Genomic DNA, 19,261 nt, shown 5'->3' with positions numbered 1-19,261 from the left:
AAACTCGATTTAATGCAAAAATGGATCAAATCCTCGTCAGGTCAGATTAAACAACAGAGGGCGGCCCCCTGTACTTTGCCCACCCCTTAATTTGACTGGTCCCAGTCTAAGACAAAGCATGTCTATCATTCTTTGATAAAACGTACAGTATGTAGAGATAATTTTTTTTTTTAAGGAAAAGATCACCCGTACATGGTACTAAATACTCATGAAATGTTAACTTCCAACATTGAAGCAAGTATTGAAAAACTGTTTCAAAGAATGTCTACCATTATTATGGCATTACAGCAAAGAGAAATAATTTTGGTCATCCTAATTGACCTCAAACATGAAAGCTTTAGTGTGGTTTAATGTCAGATAGTCAGCTGGATAAAAGTGTCTTTTTATATAGTGTATAAAGAATAAATAAATAAATTGTTTAGAGATTGCAATGTAAAAATAAAAGCCAAGGGGGTGAATGTTTTTGTGTACTGTTATGCAACATACCCAGAGTAGTATGTTTTTGAAGGAAAGCACAACGACAAAATTAGAATACTTTATTACGTCAGCATCTGAGAGAATTTGCATTTCCTCTCAATTAACAGGTTAAATCACTACAATAACATTTGAAAACAGTCTGTACAATGTTATTAACACACAAAATTAGAAACAGCTTTAAAATTGCTCCTTGCAGAGCCTGCTCTACATCTCCAAAAGTATTCAATCTCATAGTTATAGTTGCCTTTTGATCATTTCTAATCCTGTATCCAAATCTGAACTGGTATTTTCTTGAGCAGAAAATCGGTTCATACAAGTTATTAGCTGCTTCTGGCTGCATTTGGAGCTCTGTACACGAGGAAACAGTCAGAACTGAGACTGAGACTGAGAAAGGTCTTGGTCTCTGTAAGCACTAGGCACTGACCAAACTTTGATACTAAAATGCAAATGGTCGCTTTTTAAACATTATATAAATGCATATTTGATGGTTTATCTCGTCCTATCAAAACCCAACTATAACCCAAAGCCCAACCAGTTCATGACTGCGATGCCTTATAAATCAAAATCACCTAACCACAGACATTAACACATAAAAGAAGGGAAAGACCCAGACCAACAGAGAGCATCATTTATCCCCCAAATACCCCTTGTTTTTTTTTTTTAAATAACCAAAACACCACCAAAGCATCACAATTCAATTGTGCCCCAATCAAAAGCAGAATAGATTCAGAAGATCGACACCAACTGACTAGCAGCACAGTAAATACATCCGCTTACATTTAAAACCTTTTATCTTATACATGGTTTCTGTCCCAAAATGGCACATAGTACAAACAATAATGTACCATTGTGCCACAACAGTTTAGGGTAGCACAAGGTTGAAAAACAAAAAAAGAGAATGTAAAAGCTGAAATGAGAAGGGATGTTAAGACAGAACCTTAAATGACGAAACATCGCTGGGTAGTACTAGTCCTAAAATCTGTTCTATAGGTTTGTTTTTAATATTGGTCCAGTGACTTGTGCACTTAAAGTAACATCAAGATAAATCAGTAGCCCTAAAATGAGTGAAAAAAAAGGGGAAAATGACAATTTCAGGTTCTAAGTACCTTAAACTACTCATGAGCAGGATTTCAATTAAAATCGTGCGTTCGTTTAAACCACAATGTCTAGCAAGTATCGCGATGTTCTGTGCGTACAATACACTCAAAGCTGGTGCACTGAAATAAAAGCATGTCATGTAGCGGAGCAGGTTGAGGTAGAGAGAAGCACTTGAGAAACTTGCGGCTAATCGGGTATAGGGGATGTGTTGAAAATGAAAGTAGAAGGGGGGGCAAATGTTGTCACAAGTTCCCTGTACAATGAATCACTTACGGAGGACAGAAGGGGTTTTTCTCAAGCTACTTTCACCGCTTTAAAACATCGGTGACTGTGAGCAGTTTGACACCAAAACAATACAGGTTAAGTGACAACCAGCAAAAACAACCAGGGATCACTGTTCACACATATTAAGCAAGAAAATCGATTTGACCGTACAGCAGCAACAAGAGAACAAAATGAATTGACATTACCATAACAGCAGGCGTGAACTGTGTTAATTTTATATCCCATCTTCATTTTTCCAGGTAATTGTCATATTCTTACAATAACCCAAAGTCCACAATATACAAATAGTACAAAAAAAGAGCTAGGAGGTCAACTTCAGCCATCTTTATCTTCAGCTGCTTAGTAATAAAATTACAAAGTTGATTTAAAAACTAAGCCCCTGTTCTGCAAGCGATCAGTCCTAAAAATCTCCAGTGCTATCGTGTGTTTCAGTTCAACCAGCAAGGTATACCCGCTCACTCCACTGTTTCTTATATCACCGGGAGGAGTTTTCTGTCACAAGTCTGTGACCTTATTCTCTACAGCCGCAGCGACCTGCTGTAGCCTGTAGCCAAGCTGCATCTTCTGGGCTGTGGTGTCCTCCTCTAGTGCTGTGATTATCTGTGGGCAAATAAGAACAAGTTGTTGAGGGTGTGTGGGGGTGGGGGGGGAATCGGTTTATCATTCCTTTGAAACTAGAAAGTTACAAATTATACATCACCTATCACATTTATAATCTAATGTTACACACCTATTATACTGAATTGGATCACAGCCACATTGAAGCTAAGTCATCCCTATTTGCAAAGAATATCGTGTCAATGTCACCAATTGGCAAGACATTATTGTATGTGTTCACCAGTTTCAGTGGTGTTTTTATATGGAAAACAGTTAGGCGTACAACCACCTCTGGCTTACTGTCAAGTTGCTTTTCCATCTGCAATTTTGGTGGTCACGAACCATTCGCACACACAATCTTCCATCCCAAAAAAATCCACAAAAGCACAGAGAACATGACAACTCCACACAGCTGGATAAACCAAATGGGAATTTTAGCAGATGCAGCAGGATTGCGCTGATTCTTTTTTTCTGCTCATTCATCTTGCTTCCCCAGCCACTTGCAAAAGTTCACTGGGCTCCACAATGCACAGATACACAGGGAGGTTGAGCACGTAACATACCTGGTCGTAGTATTTATTGATATACTTGTACAGCTCATGCAGCGCAACCAAGTAGTTCAGTTCTCCTGAATAGTTCTGAAACAAAAGTCATATTAGCCGTCAGTCCAAAATATAAAAGATACAGTGACATTGGGTAGGCAAAGTATTCAGACGCCCTTAAATTTTTCACTCTTTGTTATATTGCAGCCATTTGCTAAAATCATTTAAGTTCATTTCCCCCCTCATTGATGTACACACAGCACCCCATATTGACAGAAAAAAATGGAAGTGTTGACATTTTTGCAGATTTATTAAAAAAGAAAAACTGAAATATCACACAGTATTCAGTATTCAGACCCTTTGCTCAGTATTTTGTAGACGCACCCTTTTGAGCTAATACAGCGTGGAGTCTTTTTGGGAATGATGCAACAAGTTTTTCACACCTGGATTTGAGGATCCTCTGCCATTCCTCCTTGCAGATCCTCTCCAGTTCTGTCAGGTTGGATGGTGAACGATGGTGGACAGCCATTTTCAGGTCTCTCCAGAGATGCTCAATTGGGTCTGAGTCAGGACTCTGGCTGGGCCATTCAAGAACAGTCACGAAGTTGTTCTGAAGCGACTCCTTCGGTATTTTAGTGCTTAGGGTCATTGCCTTGTTGGAAGGTGAACCTTCGGCCCAGTCTGAGGTCCTAAGCACTCTGGAAAAGGTTTTCGTCCAGGATGTCCCTGTACTTGGCCACATTCATCTTTCCTTCGATTGCAAACAGTCGTCCTGTCCCTGCAGCTGAAAAACACCCCCACAGCACGATGCTGCCACCACCATGCTTCACTGTTGGGACTGTATTGGACAGGTGATGAGCAGTGCCTGGTTTTCGCCACACATACCGCTTAGAATTAAGGCCAAAAAATTCTATCTTGGTCTCATCAGACCAGAGAATCTTATTTCTCATCATCTTGGAGTCCTTCAGGTGTTTTTTTTTAGCAAACTCCCTGGGGGTTTTCATTTGCCTTGCACTGAGGAGAGGCTTCCATTGGGCCACTCTGCCCTAAAGCCACGACTGGTGGAGGATTGCAGTGATGGTTGACTTTCTAGAACTTTCTCCCATCTACCGACTGCATTTCTGGAGCTCAGCCACAGTGATCTTTGGGTTCTTCTTCACCTCTCTCACCAAGGCTCTTCTCCCCCGATTGCTCAGTTTGGCCGGACGGCCAGCTCTAGGAGGGATTCTGGAGGCCACTGTGCTCTTAGGAACCTTAAGTGCCGCAGACATTTTTTTGGAACCTTGGCCAGATCTGTGCCTTGCCACAATTCTGTCTCTGAGCTCTTCAGGCAGTTCCTTTGCCCTCACGATTCTCATTTGCTCTGACATGCACTGTGAGCGGTCAAGTCTTATATAGACAAGTGTGTGTGGCTTTCCTAATCAAGTCCAATCAGTATAATCAAACACAGCTGGACTCCAATGAAGGTGTTGAACCATCTGAAGGATGATCAGAAGAAATGGACAGCACCAGAGTTAAATATGAGTGTCACAGCAAAAGGTCTGATCACTTATCTGTGTGATATTTCAGTTTTTCATTTTTTAATAAATCTGCAAAAATTTCAACAATTACATTTTTTTTCTGTCAATATGGGGTGCTGTGTGTACATTGAGGGAAAAAAATAACTTAAATGATTTTAGCAAATGGCTGCAATATAACAAAGAGTGAAAAATTTAAGGGGTCTGAATACTGTAAGTGGACAGTTTGTGTCTTAAACTCAAATCTTATATTAATCTTCTCATCCAAATTTGAATATATCTCATAAGACTGTGCGATTTCAGATCAATATCAGTAGTAGTTTTGTGTTTTTTGTAATCATGATGCCACAACAGAAAGGTTACCATTGATAGCAAAGAGGAGAAATAACTTTATTGTGTAGGATATACTATAGAACTGATTCATTAGATTTTGTTTATTTAGGTTGCAGTTCGATTTGACATTGATTTAAATGCTCTGATATCAATTCAGCAAGAAGTAGAAATACACAAACAATTAAGAATACATTTTGACAATATTATTTCAAATGTGTCCTCTGTCGTAGACATTTGTAAACTTGAATATCTCCAACCCACTGCATACTACTGAGTTAACTCCTTTTGCCCCCTACAGAGGACATTAAGAGCTTTTCAATGATAGCAAATGTGAAGGGGTGGGTCTTTGTTACCTACCCTTTTTTCATGAATCAAAAAAGAAAAGGTAATTAGATCATGTTTTTTTCTTTTGGGCGTCAGGAGGATATATCATAGGTCACGTCAATTTTATAAGCAAAAGATCTGAAAACAAAAATTTGCACATAACTTACTTGTGGTCATGGAGTGCAAAAGTAAAAAAATAAATAAAAAAAAGACAGCTGTGTACAAACTGAAAAGGTAAATTGCATGTAAACTTAATGTGCATTTCCTGTTTGAAATTCTAATTTAAAAAAAATGTCCAGAGTAATAACTTATTTGCGCATAGTACAAGGGTAAACATGATGACAGCTCTGTATTGAAAAGGTAAAGAGCGGTTGTTGTGTAATTTGACTAATTCTAAACTTGTGTTAACATTAATTCTTAACAGAGTATTTTATCCTCATGATGTTCTTTTATATTGTCCATTCATAGACATTTATTACTGTCCAATTCATGCTTTACACTTGGCTGTGCTAAAAGTTATTTTTCAAAGGTCATAGGTCACCTCATAGCTGTCTCGGTTTGTACCAAATGGTATTGGACTAGACCCAAAAGCAGACTGAGACTGAGGAAGCAGTTGGAAGGGGTTTATTAGGGTGAAGCGCGAGGTCAAGAATTCCAAGGCGTGATGGTGGTCCGTAGAAGCAGGAGACTGCAGCGTGAGCAGGTGAGTGAACTTGGCAGTGCGGTTGAAGCCAGCGTCGTGACAGGAGACACAGGAGGACACTGGAGGAGGAGGAAAAACAGGGAGTAAGTTCAGGCACGGATATCAGGGAATCTTTTCTTACGATCATGAGCAAAGAGTCGGCCGGTGTACCGCGTAGGAGTGAGAATACTCTGGCGCTGGAACACAGGCAGCTGAGGCTTAGAGGGGGTCCGGTTTGGTGGCCTCAGAATTGCATCTCTGCTTTTTGCAGATGAGGTGGTTCTGTTGGCTTCATCAAGCCGTGATCTCCAACTCTCACTGGAGCGGTTTGCAGCCGAGGGTGAAGCGGCTCGGATGAAAATCAGCACCTCCAAATCTGAGACCATGGTCCTCAGTCGGATAAGGGTGGAGTGCCCTCTCCGGGTCGAGGATGAGATCCTGCCCCAAGTGGAGGAGTTTAAGTATCTTGGGGTCTTGTTCACGAATGAGGGAAAAATGGAACGGCAGATCGACAGGCGGATCGGTGCAGCGTCTGAAGTGATGCGGACTTTGTATCGATCCGTTGTGGTAAAGAAGGAGCTAAGTCGAAAGGCGAAGCTCTCGATTTACCGGTCGATCTATGTTCCTTCCCTCACCTATGGTCACGAGCTGTGGGTCGTGACCGAAAGAACAAGATCCCGGATACAAGCGGCCAAAATGAGTTTCCTCCGCAGGGTGACCGGCTCTCCCGTAGAGATTGGGTGAGAAGCTCGGTCATTGGACCTAGGACACACTAAAGAGACTACGTCTCTTGGCTTGCCTGGGAACCCCGCGAGATCCCCTCGGAAGAGCTAGAGGAGTGGCTGGGGAGAGGGAAGTCTGGGCTTCCCTGCTGAGGCTGCTGCCCCCGCGACCCGGCCTCAGATAAGTGGAAGACAATGGATGGATGGATAGTTGGAACACAGGAACAGGCAGGCTAAAGTGCAGGCTGTGACGAGTGCTGATTTGAACCAGGTGCACATGCGAAGAGGTGATTAGTGGTGGAGAGAGAGGGAAAAAATAGGCACAAGGCACCACCCAGGCTTCACAGAGGAACTGCAGAGCACAGATCATGACAGTACCCGCCCCCTTGCGCCCTTCCACGCTTCCCAGGGTGGGCCGCATAAAAATCCTTGATGAGAGCGTCATCCAAAATGAGTTTACGGGATATCCAGGCACGCTCCTCTGGACCGTAACCCTCCCAGTCCACTAAGAACTGGAACCCCCCCGACCTCGGGGCCGCACATCAAAGTTGCGTGACACAGTGAAGGCAGGATGGTTGTCGATGAATGATAACTGTACCAATGTGGAGTTAATGATTTTGGTGAAAAGGAAAAGGCCCAATGAAGCGTGGTGTGAGTTTACGTAATTCCGTTTGGAGAGGGAGGTCTCGGGAGGAGAGCCACACTATCTGAACCATCTTGCATTCCGGTGTAGGGGAGCGATGAAGATCCGCCAACCGCTTGTTTCTTTCGGCCAAACGAGTGAGAGTTGCCCTAACGTCCTTCCAAATAGTATGAATCCTCCGCAGGTGCTCCCTCACCGACGGAACCACCACAAGATGCTCCTGCTCCTTAAACAGAGGGGGTTGGAAACCATAACATGCCATGAAGGGAGACATACCTGTGGAGGAGCTGGTGAGAGAGTTGTGGGTATATTCAACCCACGGGAGAAAGGTGCTCCAGGAGGCGGGATTGTGTGCGGCAACACAGCGAAGAGCGGACTCCAGATTTTTATTTGCCTGGTCCGTCTGGCCGTTGGACTGTGGATGATAGCCAGAAGACAGACTGTCTGCTGCACCCACCGCCTTACAGAACTCCCTCCAGACCTGGTAGGAGAACTGAGGACCTCGGTCCGAGACAATGTCTATGGGAATTCCGTGGAGTTTGAATACGTGAACGACAAGAAGGTTAGTGGTCTCGAAAGCAGAAGGTAACTTGGTAAGGGGTACGTAGTGGACACTTGGAGAAACAATCTTTGACGGTAAGAATGACAGTGTTACCTTCAGAGGGGGGTAGGCCAGTAACAAAGTCCAAGGCAATGTGGGACCAGGGACGGCTTGGGATAGGAAAAGGGCGCAGCAAGGGAAGAGATGAAAGGGCAGATGTGAGGCTTTTCCCCGGGGACAGACGGAGCAGGCTGGGACGAACTCCCGGGTATCTTTCGCCAGGCTGGGCTACCAAGGTTTGAGTGCTTCCGGGATGACACATGAGTTTGGAGCTGTGACCCCACTGAAGCACCTGAGAGCGGGCAGACTCGAGCATGAAAAGACAGTCAGGGGTCTGGTTGGTCTCTCTGAGGCGCCTTAACCACTTGTTCGAGCTCCCAGGTAGCAGTCCCGACAAAACAGGAGGAGGGAAGGATGGGTTCAGGCTCCTCAGAGCTGGAAGGAGGCGAGAGAGGGCAATTAGCTTGGTGTTGCGAGACCCCGGATGAAAGGAGAGGCTGAAATTAAAATGGCTGAGGAACAGTGCATAGCGTGCTTGACGGGGGTTCAGCCCGCTGAGCAGTGTGGAGGGAGGAAAGGTTCTTGTGGTCTGTCCAAATAATGAAGGGAGTTCCGGACCGCTCCAACCAATGCCTCCATTCCGCCCATACAATTGCCAGCAACTCACGATTACCAACGTCGTAGTTATGTTCGGAGGGTGACAGGCGACGGGAAAAGAAGGCACAGGGGTGGAGTTTCTGTGTCTGGGGTCCCGCTGGGAGAGGACTGCTCCAGCTCCAGTGTCCGAGGCGTCAACCTCAACCACGAACTGGTGGGAGGGGTCAGCGTGTTTCAGGATAGGGGCACTGGTGAACAGTTCTTTGAGGCGATTGAAGGCTTGGGAACCAGCAGGTGTCCACTGAAACGTGAAGTTGTTAGAGGTAACGCTAGTGAGGGGAACGGCCACTTTGCTGTAGTCCCTGATGAATCTGCGGTAGAAGTTTGCGAAACCCAGGAAGTGTTGCATCTCCTTGCTGCTGGAAGGTATGGTTGATGACTGCCTCGATTTTGGATGGGTCTGGTTGTAGTTGTCCCTTAGCAATAATATATCCCAAAAAGTGATGAGATGAGATGCAATTCACACTTTTTGGGTTTGACATAGAGGTGGTTTTCCAGGAGGCGCTGAAGTACTTGGTGGAAATGTTGTCGATGTTCCTCCAGTGAGCGGGAGAAAATGAGGATGTCGTCTAAGTAGACGAAGACGAACCGGTTAACACATTATGAATGAATGAAACTGTCGCCCGCTCTGGAGTCGATGAGGGCGGTTACTGGGGAGTTGTGTTTCAGTCCAAGGATACAAGCTGGAATGGTCATGCGAGAGGGAGAGCTGGGGATGGAACTGGCCTGGCTCACCACGGCGCTATGGAAACGTGGGGAGCCTGTTTTTTTGGCTTCTCTAGTACAGTGGGGGGTGATGAGGTGTCTGCTCGGGCTTCCGGGAACAGCCTATTAGCTGGAGAGGTTGTGTCCTCAGAGGGTGCTAGACTGCGGGATCGGCTCTCTTTTTCTCTCTCTCTAAATCAATTGTCCATTTTTTGGCTAGAGAAATTAGATCCTCTAAGGAAGTGGGCTCATCTCTAGCCGCTAATTATCCTTTAGTCGTTCTGACAGCCCTTTAGAAAAAAATTACCATCTGGGCCGCCTCATCCCACCCACATTCACCTGCCAGAATCCGAAACGCGAGTCGGCAGATTTGGAGCCTTGCGTAAGGTCCAGCAGCTGCCGAGACGCCTCCCTGCCCTTAACAAGGTGGTCAAAAACTTTCTTCAATTTGGCGGAGAATCATTCGAAGGAGACTAACACCGGTGAGGAATTATGCCACAAACCAGCTAGGAGCTCTTCCGCGCAGGAGATTTATGACATAAGCAATTTTAGCTTTATCGGTGAAGTAACTCAGAGGCTGCAGGTCGAAGACTAGAGAGCAGTTCAATAAAAACTGGCCACAGGAACCTACATCCCCAGAGAATGGTTCGGAAGGGGGAACGTCAGGTTCCTTGTAAGGGGTGGGGGCGCGGGGGGTTAGGGGGAGATATGGAGGCAGCGAGCTTGGAAGGAATACTCACAGGGGGTTCGGTGAGGCGGGGGTTGCCGGAGTGCATCTGAGCGGAAATGAGGGATACTTGTGTGTGAAGGTGTTAATATAGTTCATGAATTGCTGAAGAATCTTATCCTGTCGGCTGATGTGGGCACCTTGGTGGATGAGTGCTTCCCTCAATGCTTTCAGAGTTGCTGGGTCCATAGTGGCCAGAGTATTCTGTCTCGCTATTGGACTGGACCAAAAAGCAGACTGAAACTGAGGAAGCAGTTAGAAGGAGTTTATCAGGGTGAAGCGCGAGGTCAAGAATTCCAAGGCATGATGGTGGTCCGTAGAAGCAGGGAGCGTGCGGGAGACTGGAGCGTGAGCAGGTGAGTGAACTTGGCAGTGCGGTTGGAGCGAGCGTCGTGGTAGAAGACACAGGAGGGCACTGGAGGAGGGGGAAAAACAGGGAGTAAGTTCAGGCATGTATGTCAGGGAATCTATTCTTACGATCATGAGCAAGGAGTCGGCCGTTGTACCGTGTAGGAGCGAGAATACTCTGGCGCTGGAACACAGGAACAGGCAGGTTTAAGTACAGGCTGTGACGAGTGCTGATTGGAACCAGGTGCGCAGGTGAGGAGGCGATTAGTGCTGGAGAGAGACGGAAAAAAGAGGCACAAGGCACAACCCACGCTACGCAGAGGAACTGCAGAGCACAGATCATGACAAAGCAGCAATAAAAATAACATGTCCCATCGTTGAAGCATTTTGCTATGTCTGGAGGAGAGAGAAGGGGCTATGAAGAGGTGATTACAGTGTAAGGGAGTAGCTGAAAGCTTGACAAATGTTGCCCATTGCCCCCTCACAGTTTGTTTGTAACTATTCTCTAGCTATCCTTAGATTTAGGTAAGCAATTATTCTCCCTCTTCACTCAAGATTTAGTTTAGAAGATAAACTGGTATGTGCCAAAAAATTGGAATATCAAGGGCAAGTCCATTTATTTCAATAATTTGTTTCAGAAAGTGAAACTTATATTAGTTCGCCACACAAAATGTCAAATATTTCAAGTCTTTATTTGTTTCGTTTTTGATGATTATGGCAGAAAGACAGAAAAATAAATCCAGTATTTCACAAAATTGGAACATTTCATGTGACCAACAAAAAAGGATCTTAAACACAGAAATGTTGGCCTTTTGAAAAGTGTATAGGTGTGTATGTGAGTGCGAATGGTTGTTTGTTTATGTGTGCCCTGCGATTGGCTGGCGACCAGTTCAGGGTGTGCCCCGCCTCCTGCCCGATGATAGCTGGGATAGGCTCCAGCACGCCCGCGACCCTAGTGAGGAGAAGCGGCTCAGAAAATGGATGGATGGATGGATTAAAGTAATATGCCCTCAGTACTTTGTTGGGCCTCCTTTTGCATTAATTACAGCATCAAGGCGGCGTGGCATGGAAGTGATCAGCCTTTGGCACAGTTCAGGTGTTATTGTAGCCCAAGCTTTTTTAATATTGGCCTTCAGATCGTCTGCATTTTGGGGTTTCTGTTCCCTCATCTTCCACTTGACAATACCCCATCGAGTTTGTCAAGTAGTGTTATTCCATGGCTATTAAACCAGGTATTGGTAGTTTTGGCTTTGTGGGCAGGTACCAAGTCCTGCTGGCAAATAAAATCATTGTCTCCAAAAAGCTCATCGGCAGCAGGAAGCATGAAGTGCTTTAAATTTCCTGGCAGACAGCTGCGTTGAGTGTGGACTTGATAAAAGACAATGGACCCAACACCAGCAAATGACATGGCTCCACAAACCATTACTGACTGTGGAAACTTCACACTGGACTTTAGCAGATTGACTTTTGTGCTTCTCCAGTTTTCCTCCAGACTCTGGGACCTTGATTTCCAAATAAAATCCAAAATGTACTTTCATCTGAAAAGAGGACCACTGGGCAACAGACCAGTACTTTTTCTCCTTAGCCCAGCAGATGCTTCTGACATTGTTTTTGGTTCAGGAGTGGCTTGACACGTGGAATTCTACAGCTGTAGCCCATGTCATGCAGACGTCTGTATGTGGTGGTTCTTGATGTGCTTACACCAGCCTCAGTTCACTCCTTATGAAGCTCCCCCAGATTTCTGAATCGCCGTTAGTTGACAATTCTCTCAAGGCTGTGGTCATCTCTGTCACTTGTGGATCTTTCCCGGCCACATTTTCTCCTTCCTCTTAACACTGTTAATGTACTTTGTTTCAGCGCTCTCTGAGGATTCAGATTCTTTTGCAATTTCTCCTTTTGGAGGGTTTCAATTATGATTTTCTCCACAACTGTCAAGTTAGCAGTCTTCTCCATAATTCTACGAAACCAGATTGAGACCATTTAAAAGGCTGAGCATACCTAGCACAGTTGTATAGTTGTTAAAATACTCTTTTATGTCAGTTAGTCCCATAATCCCATAAATAGTTGTAAGAATCCATCCATCCAGTTTCTGAATCACTTATCCTCAGTAGGGTTGCGGGTGTGCTGGCGCCTATCTGTGAATGTTAACTGAGCCTATGTACGTTTGCAGCTGCTGTGTGTTTACAGCTGCAGCTCATTCAGAATGCTGCAGCTCAGGTGCTGACCAGAACTAAGAGGTCAGAACATATTACTCCAATTCTCTTTACACTGGCTCCCAGTCAGCTTTAGAATAGATTTTAAAGTTCTGCTACTGGTCTATAAATCACTAAATCCTTTCGGTCCTGAATACAAGAAAGAAATGCTAATGGAATGATGGTGGTGGCTTCAATGGCATTTGTAGACTCCTAAAGTGCACTTGCAAATCACTGAGGACTTTCCTAATTTATCATAAAGAGGAGTTGGGGCTGTAAAGACATTTATTTTTTATTCAGCACTGTATACTTAAAACAACTTATTAGGGTTAGGATTACTATTATTATATGCAGGATTTTTAAGTAATACCTTATTAAGGAGCATGTATGCAGCATTGTGACAATTGCCAGTTCTTTCTCTGTTAAACCCCATTCATTTATTGCCTGACCACACGCTTGCTGTTTTGGGCCCTGTGTGGCTTTCCGTGCAGGGCTCTAGTCTGCAGAATTCCTACTCGTTAAAAATGAAAAGTCACTCTTTCTGCAGACTTAAACGACTCCAAAACCGTTGTCTTCACTCTGTGTACAGCTTCGGGACGGCGACTTCTGACGTGTTTTCGTGTCGGTGTTGCACAACGTGGTTTGAGTGTCTTTTGTCCATTTCCTGTGTTCCAGATTTACAGGGGAATCCAAAATGCCTCCAAACATTCATACAACGTGAATCACACGCAAAGCGCCCCTCCCTGGCCAGGAGATGAATCGATTCAGAGCATTTGCTGAATACATATTGAATGGCGGATTGCAATGCACTGATGAATATAAACCAGAAAGTGAGCTGGGTCTTTAAAGCAAATGCCTGTTTTTTTTATTTTTTATTTCATTTTACTGATCTGGACTTTGCCTGATGTTTGGTACAGGCATGTGTGACCCTGCTGATCAGAGAATATGGCTTACTTAACAACCCTACGTCTTCATGCTCATCACCTCGTTTATTGCGGGTCATCGAAGGTATGGTGTGTACACATTTTGGCTAACTTGGATGAATGTTATAATTTGACCTAAAACATAGCCTGTATGTTGTTGTTGTTGTTTTGGAGAGTGATGGTCTGTCTCTGGAACATATTTCAAATATAATTGGTATGGGAGAGTGACTTCTGTAAAATGTTTGGCTACACTCACCCTTGACAGTTCAGCCAGAGCAGAGTTCATCTCTTGGTCGCTGGCAGAGATAGTCTGCCTAATGTCAGCATAGTATCTGCAATAATGATATGTTGGTTGAAATAGGTTAAAAGCTGCCTTAGATGCAGAAGAACAAACTTTGTACCAAATAGCGTTTTTCACTTTTAAAGAAAATGTGGTCATACCTTTCTACCATCTGTTTGTAACGGGGGATATCTCTAGCATACAACAGTTTGTTGATGGGCGAATCCTGTTTGAAAAGGCAATGACATGAACTGAGATTATTTCTGGCCTGGAAAAGCGACTATGCTTCCTCCCCTTACCCGTCCCAATTTGTGCTCAGCAATGGTGCAGGAGTCCATGAAGGTCTGAGCGATGACTGACAGCACTGCATCCACATGGTCTGAGGCTTGCACATCAAAGATGAACTGGGGATTCTTCACAATGTTGATCCAGAAACGCAGTGGGAGACTAAAATTACAGAGGATGCATTTGCATAAAACAAGTTGCACTGGCCAGATATTTCTAACAAACCCAATTAGACTTCAATTAGAGAAAAACATGAAAGGCTGCAACGGCCTTTGGATATTTATGAAAGGTTACATTTAGTATTCTTGAGGTCATGTGTCTATACTGGACCTGTTGGTCTTCCAAATGTGTATAGTCTCTGGGTCAGAGATACAGTGTTGACCAGCTTGGTCATCCAGCAGGTCAAAGAAGTATTTGACAGCCAGTGGGACGGGTCGGCTGGTGCTGAGGATAACTGTAAACAAATCATCTACAAATTTCTGCAGGGTCCCCTGAAAACCATAAAGAGAAATAATAATTTTATTGCATGTTTTTTCTTGTACCAGCAAAACAATTTCTAACATAGTTCATTATTTGATTTTCAACCAGTTTTGGCCCGCCACAAATGGCGAGCATACAGTATTTCCTTATTCTAGTACGTTCTTGGTTGCTTCACATATCCATACTATTAATATCCACTTCGTCTGTTATTTTATCTTAATATTAACCAGTTTAAAGCGGTGAACATAGCTTGAGAACAAATGTATATATGCTCTTGAACCCTAAAAATATCTGAGAAGCGTTGTAAAACCTTTTTCTTCGATACTATTTCTTCATTCTGCGGAAGTGCGGTAAGCCGTGCATTGTAATTTTTGTCTGGATGATTTTTTTTTCGACAATAAGTGAAAATAGTGAGGTTAGATATACAACCCCAATTCCAATGAAGTTGGGACGTTGTGTTAAACATAAATAAAAACAGAATACAATGATTTGCAAATCAACCTATATTTAATTGAATACAGTACAAAGACAAGATATTTAATGTTCAAACTGATAAACTTTATTGTTTTTAGCAAATAATCATTAACTTAGAATTTTATGGCTGCAACACATTCCCAAAAAGCTGGGACAGGGTCAAGGTTACCACTGTGCTAGATCACCTTTTCTTTTATCAAAACTCAATAAACGTTTGGGAACTAAGGACACTAATTGTTGAAACTTTGTCGGTGGAATTCATTCCCAGTCTTGCTTGATGTACAGCTTCAGCTGTTCAACAGTCCGCTTCAATTTTACGCTTCATAATACGCCACACATTTTCAATGGGAGACAGGTCTGGACTGTAGGCAGGCCAGTCTAGTACCCGCACACTTTTACTACGAAGTCACGCTGTTGTAACGTGAAGAATGTGGTTTGGCATTGTCTTGCTGAAATAAGCAGGGGCGTCCATGAAAAAGACGTTGCTTGGATGGCAGCATATGTTTCTCCAAAACCTGTATGTACCTTTCAGGATTAATGGTGCCTTCACAGATGTGTAAGGTACCCATGTCACTGGCACTAACACAGCCCCATAGCATCACAGATGCTGGCTTTTGAACTTTGCGTCCATAACAGTGGTTCTTTTCCTTTTTGGCCCAGAGGACACGACGTCCACAATTTCCAAAAACAATTTGAAATGTGGACTCGTCAGACCACAGAACGCTTTTCCACTTTTCTTCAGTCCATCTAAGATGAGCTCGGGCCCAGCAAAGACGAAAGAAGAAACATAAATAAAAACAGAATACAATGATTTGCAAATCATGTTTAACCTATATTTATTTGAATACACTACAAAGACAAGATATTTAATGTTCAAACTGATAAACTTTATTGTTTTTAACAAATAATGATTAACTTAGAATTTTATGGCTAACACAACGTCCAAACTTCATTGGAATTGGGGTTGTAAAAGGGGCATTTCCAGGGCGATTAGTTATTTACCGATTGTTCCAAAACAGATTGCTATTATTGGAAATGACTGCCAGTTTCATTTTCTTGAGCAAATAATAGATGATGAGAACTTGTTAGTCAAATATACGCCATCTGGACACCATAGGTCCATTAAGCATGGAAGTATCAGGATTATAATTTCATACAGTGGGTACGGAAAGTATTCAGAACCCCTTAAAGTTTTCACTCTTTTTTATATTGCAGGCATTTGCTAAAATAATTTAAATAATTTTTTTCCTCATTAATGTACACACACACACACACAGCACCCCATATTTCCGTTTGGGACGACCAGAACCCTTCCTAAGCTGGCCGTCCGGCCAAACTGAGCAATCGGGGTAGAAGAGCCTTGGTGAGAGAAGTAAAGAAGAACCCAAAGCTCACTGTGGCTGAGCTCCAGAGATGCAGTCAGGAGATGGGAGAAAGTTCTAGAAAGTCAACCATCACTTCAGCCCTCCACCAGTCGGGGCTTTATGGCAGAGGGGCCCGACGGAGCCTCTCCTCAGTGCAAGACACATGAAAGCCTGCATGGAGTTTGCTAAAAAAACTCCAAGATGGTGAGAAATAAGATTATCTGGTCTGATGATACCAAGGTAGAACATTTTTGCCTTAATTCTAAGCGGTATGTGTGGAGAAAACCAGACACTGCTCTTCACCTGTCCAATGCACTCCCAACAGTGAACCATCGTGGCGGCAGCATCATGCTGTGGGTGTGATTTTCAGCTGCAGGGACAGGGAGAATGGTTGCAATCGGAGAAAAGATGAATGCGGCCAAGTGCAGGGATATCCTGGACGAAAACCTTCTCTAGAGTGTTCAGGATCTCAGACTGGGCCGAAGGTTCACCTTCCAACAAGACAATGACCCTAAGCACACAACTAAAATAACAAAGGAGTGGCTTCAGAACAACTCTGTGACTGTTCTTGAATGGCCCAGACAGAGCCCTGACTTAAACCCAATTGAGTATCTCTGGAGAGACCTGAAAATGGCTGTCCACCAACGTTCACCATCCAACCTGACAGAACTGGAGAGGATCTGCAAGGAGGAATGGCAGAGGATCCCCAACTCCAGGTGTGAAAAACTTGTTGCATCAATCCCAAAAAGACTCATGGCTGTATTAGCTCAAAAGGTGCTTCTCCTAAATACTGAGCAAAGGGTCTGAATACTTATGGCTGTGTGATATTTAAGTTTTTCTTTTTGAATAAATTTGCAAAAATTTCAACAATTCCGTTTTTTTCTGTCATCATGGGGTGCTGTGTGTACATTAATGTGGAAAAATGAACTTAAATTATTTTAGCAAATGGCTGCAATATAACAAAGAGTGAAAAATTTAAGGGGGTCTGAATACTTTCCGTACCCACTGTATGTACCAAAACCTTGTGGGTCTATTCTACAGTCTCACCACCAGAGGTTACATCTATAAGTTTGAAGGCTCAATTGTCCTAATCTTCTAGCCACATTTGGTGACTGCTGCGGAATAAATTAGAAGCACTTATATATTAAAATAACTAATATCGTGTGTTATTTAAATGAAGAAATGTCATGCCAACACCATTAAACACACATACATTTAGGGGATCCCTGAAGGATGTGTGCAGAAGCCGATGTGTACCTTCATGGAAAGCAGGCGGGTCAAGTAGATCTCTGGTATGGCCTTGGCCCTCTCTCTTTCTCTCAGACTGCCTCTGCGATGTTTGGGCAGCTCAGGTTCTTCGCTGGCCTTCACCAGATGCCAGAGTCTCATGCCGCCTTCCTCTGCGTCCTCCAACATCGGTGTTTCTGTCACAGTGAAACGGTTTCAAAAACTTGGTTTTTCACAGAATAGTAAAGGAGCCATTTCATTCATGTATTCAGGACTTAAACGTTCAGTGATTTATAGACCAGTAGCAGAACTTTAAAATATATTCTAAAGCTGACTGGAAGCCAGTGTAAAGACTTTAGAATTGGAGTAATATGCTCTGACCTCTTTGAACCCAAGCCGCAGCATTCTGAATGAGCTGCAGCTGTTTAATGCTCTTTTTAGGGAGTCCAGTCAGAAGACCATTACAATACTCAAGTCTACTTGAGATAAAAGCATGGATGAGCTTCTCCTGGTCTGCTTGACACATGCAAGCCTTCACTCTGGATATGTTCTTCAGATGTTAGAAGGCAGTTTTAGTCATTGATTTGATATGACTGTTGAAAGTTAGGTCGGAATCTATCAGAACATCAATGTCTCGGACTTGGTCTTTGGTTTTTAAAGAGAGTGACTCATGGATAGTGCAGTACACATTTCTTTGAGCCATTTATTTAATTGACTGAGCCTAACGAAACGTTCATCTCCAAATTGTACCATTGGGAGAGGTCCCCTGATGAAAACCTCGGCATCCAACCATTGTACTTTTGTTAGGAGATCAATGAAATCTTGCTTCAATACCTCTGATTGCTGCTTGACAACATCCAGGGCCCCTGTGTGTATAATGACATATTTCACAGTTGGGTGCTCATTAGTGAACTCCATGATTTTTTTTTTTTTTTTTTTTATAGATATCAGACATCATGTCATTGGTAAACACAGTACTTTGGTGTTCTTCTCACTGCAAAAACGTGTCACATCCTTGACAGCTCCATCACCAACTATTAACGTTTGGGATGCCATTTTTTTCTTCTTGGATGATTTAGTTTCATACCTTTCAGTGGCGGTGGGGCATGAGCATTCTTGGCCAGGGTCTTGTAAACGTGGCTCAAAACTATTTGTAAGTCCTCTTTTCTTGCCCTTCGCTGTAGCGACCGTACACAGCCGCATACTCGGGGTTGAAGAAGCACGCAACGCAGGCCAGCCAGATTCCTCGGTAATCTGGTGGTGTTGTGTGCTCATTTTAGATGTCCCATTTCTTTGGGCTTTGCCCCCAGTAAATTCCAGGGAGAACTACTGGATGATCCATTAGCATTTCCACAGTCCACATCCGTCCTCTTTGTTGAGCTAAGTGGCTGTCTGTTAGCACACTTCTGTTCACCATTTTTAGACATCTGTAAAGTAGTTTCATTCCCCGACTGTCCAGTTACATGCACATACACTTCAAGACGGTGGATTTTCGTTTCCAGAACAGACATCCTCCGTACTAGTCCGTGATAGTCCACAGTGGAATAGCGAGGGAACTGCCAATAGCAGGCCTGTGCTAATTTGCAGGCCACTCTCACACGTAAGGGGGTATCAAAAACAAAAAATATTGGAATATGGCAACAACTGACTGAATCTACAAAAAAAAGTACAGTCCCACAAGTTTAAAAATATCCAGGAGTCCCTTCTTCCAATTTCCTTGGAATAAGAAAAACAAGCTTATCAGCAGGAAAAAAATGCAAACAGAGGCGAAGTAAGCA

The 19,261-nt window shown here is 43.5% G+C and overlaps 1 protein-coding gene across 8 annotated transcripts in view; it reads right to left on the bottom strand.

Moving 5' to 3' along the window:
• Positions 1-521: 521 nt before the first annotated feature.
• Positions 522-19,261, bottom strand: part of plxnb1b (plexin b1b) — a 162,513-nt gene continuing 143,773 nt past the window's right edge. For 2 of the 8 annotated variants that reach the window (XM_061785763.1, XM_061785764.1), the window contains 9 exons: positions 17,514-17,680; positions 14,269-14,429; positions 13,953-14,100; positions 13,815-13,879; positions 13,630-13,705; positions 10,388-10,583; positions 5,715-5,935; positions 3,021-3,095; positions 522-2,460 (listed from right to left, as the gene is read on the bottom strand). In XM_061785763.1, coding sequence (XP_061641747.1) covers positions 2,356-2,460; positions 3,021-3,095; positions 5,715-5,935; positions 10,388-10,583; positions 13,630-13,705; positions 13,815-13,879; positions 13,953-14,100; positions 14,269-14,429; positions 17,514-17,680 — 1,214 coding nt within the window. In that variant the 3' untranslated portion in view covers positions 522-2,355. Of the gene's footprint in view, positions 2,461-3,020; positions 3,096-5,714; positions 5,936-9,923; positions 10,326-10,387; positions 10,584-13,629; positions 13,706-13,814; positions 13,880-13,952; positions 14,101-14,268; positions 14,430-17,513; positions 17,681-19,261 lie in introns of those variants that run through there. The other 6 variants (XM_061785765.1, XM_061785767.1, XR_009790237.1 and 3 more) reach the window with 5 other exon arrangements.

Source organism: Phyllopteryx taeniolatus, chromosome 9 (genome assembly GCF_024500385.1).
Source record: "Phyllopteryx taeniolatus isolate TA_2022b chromosome 9, UOR_Ptae_1.2, whole genome shotgun sequence".
NCBI classification, from domain to species: Eukaryota; Metazoa; Chordata; class Actinopteri; order Syngnathiformes; family Syngnathidae; genus Phyllopteryx; species Phyllopteryx taeniolatus.
The sequence above is the reverse complement of the archived record's forward strand: the minus strand, read 5'-3'. Positions and strand labels throughout refer to the sequence as shown.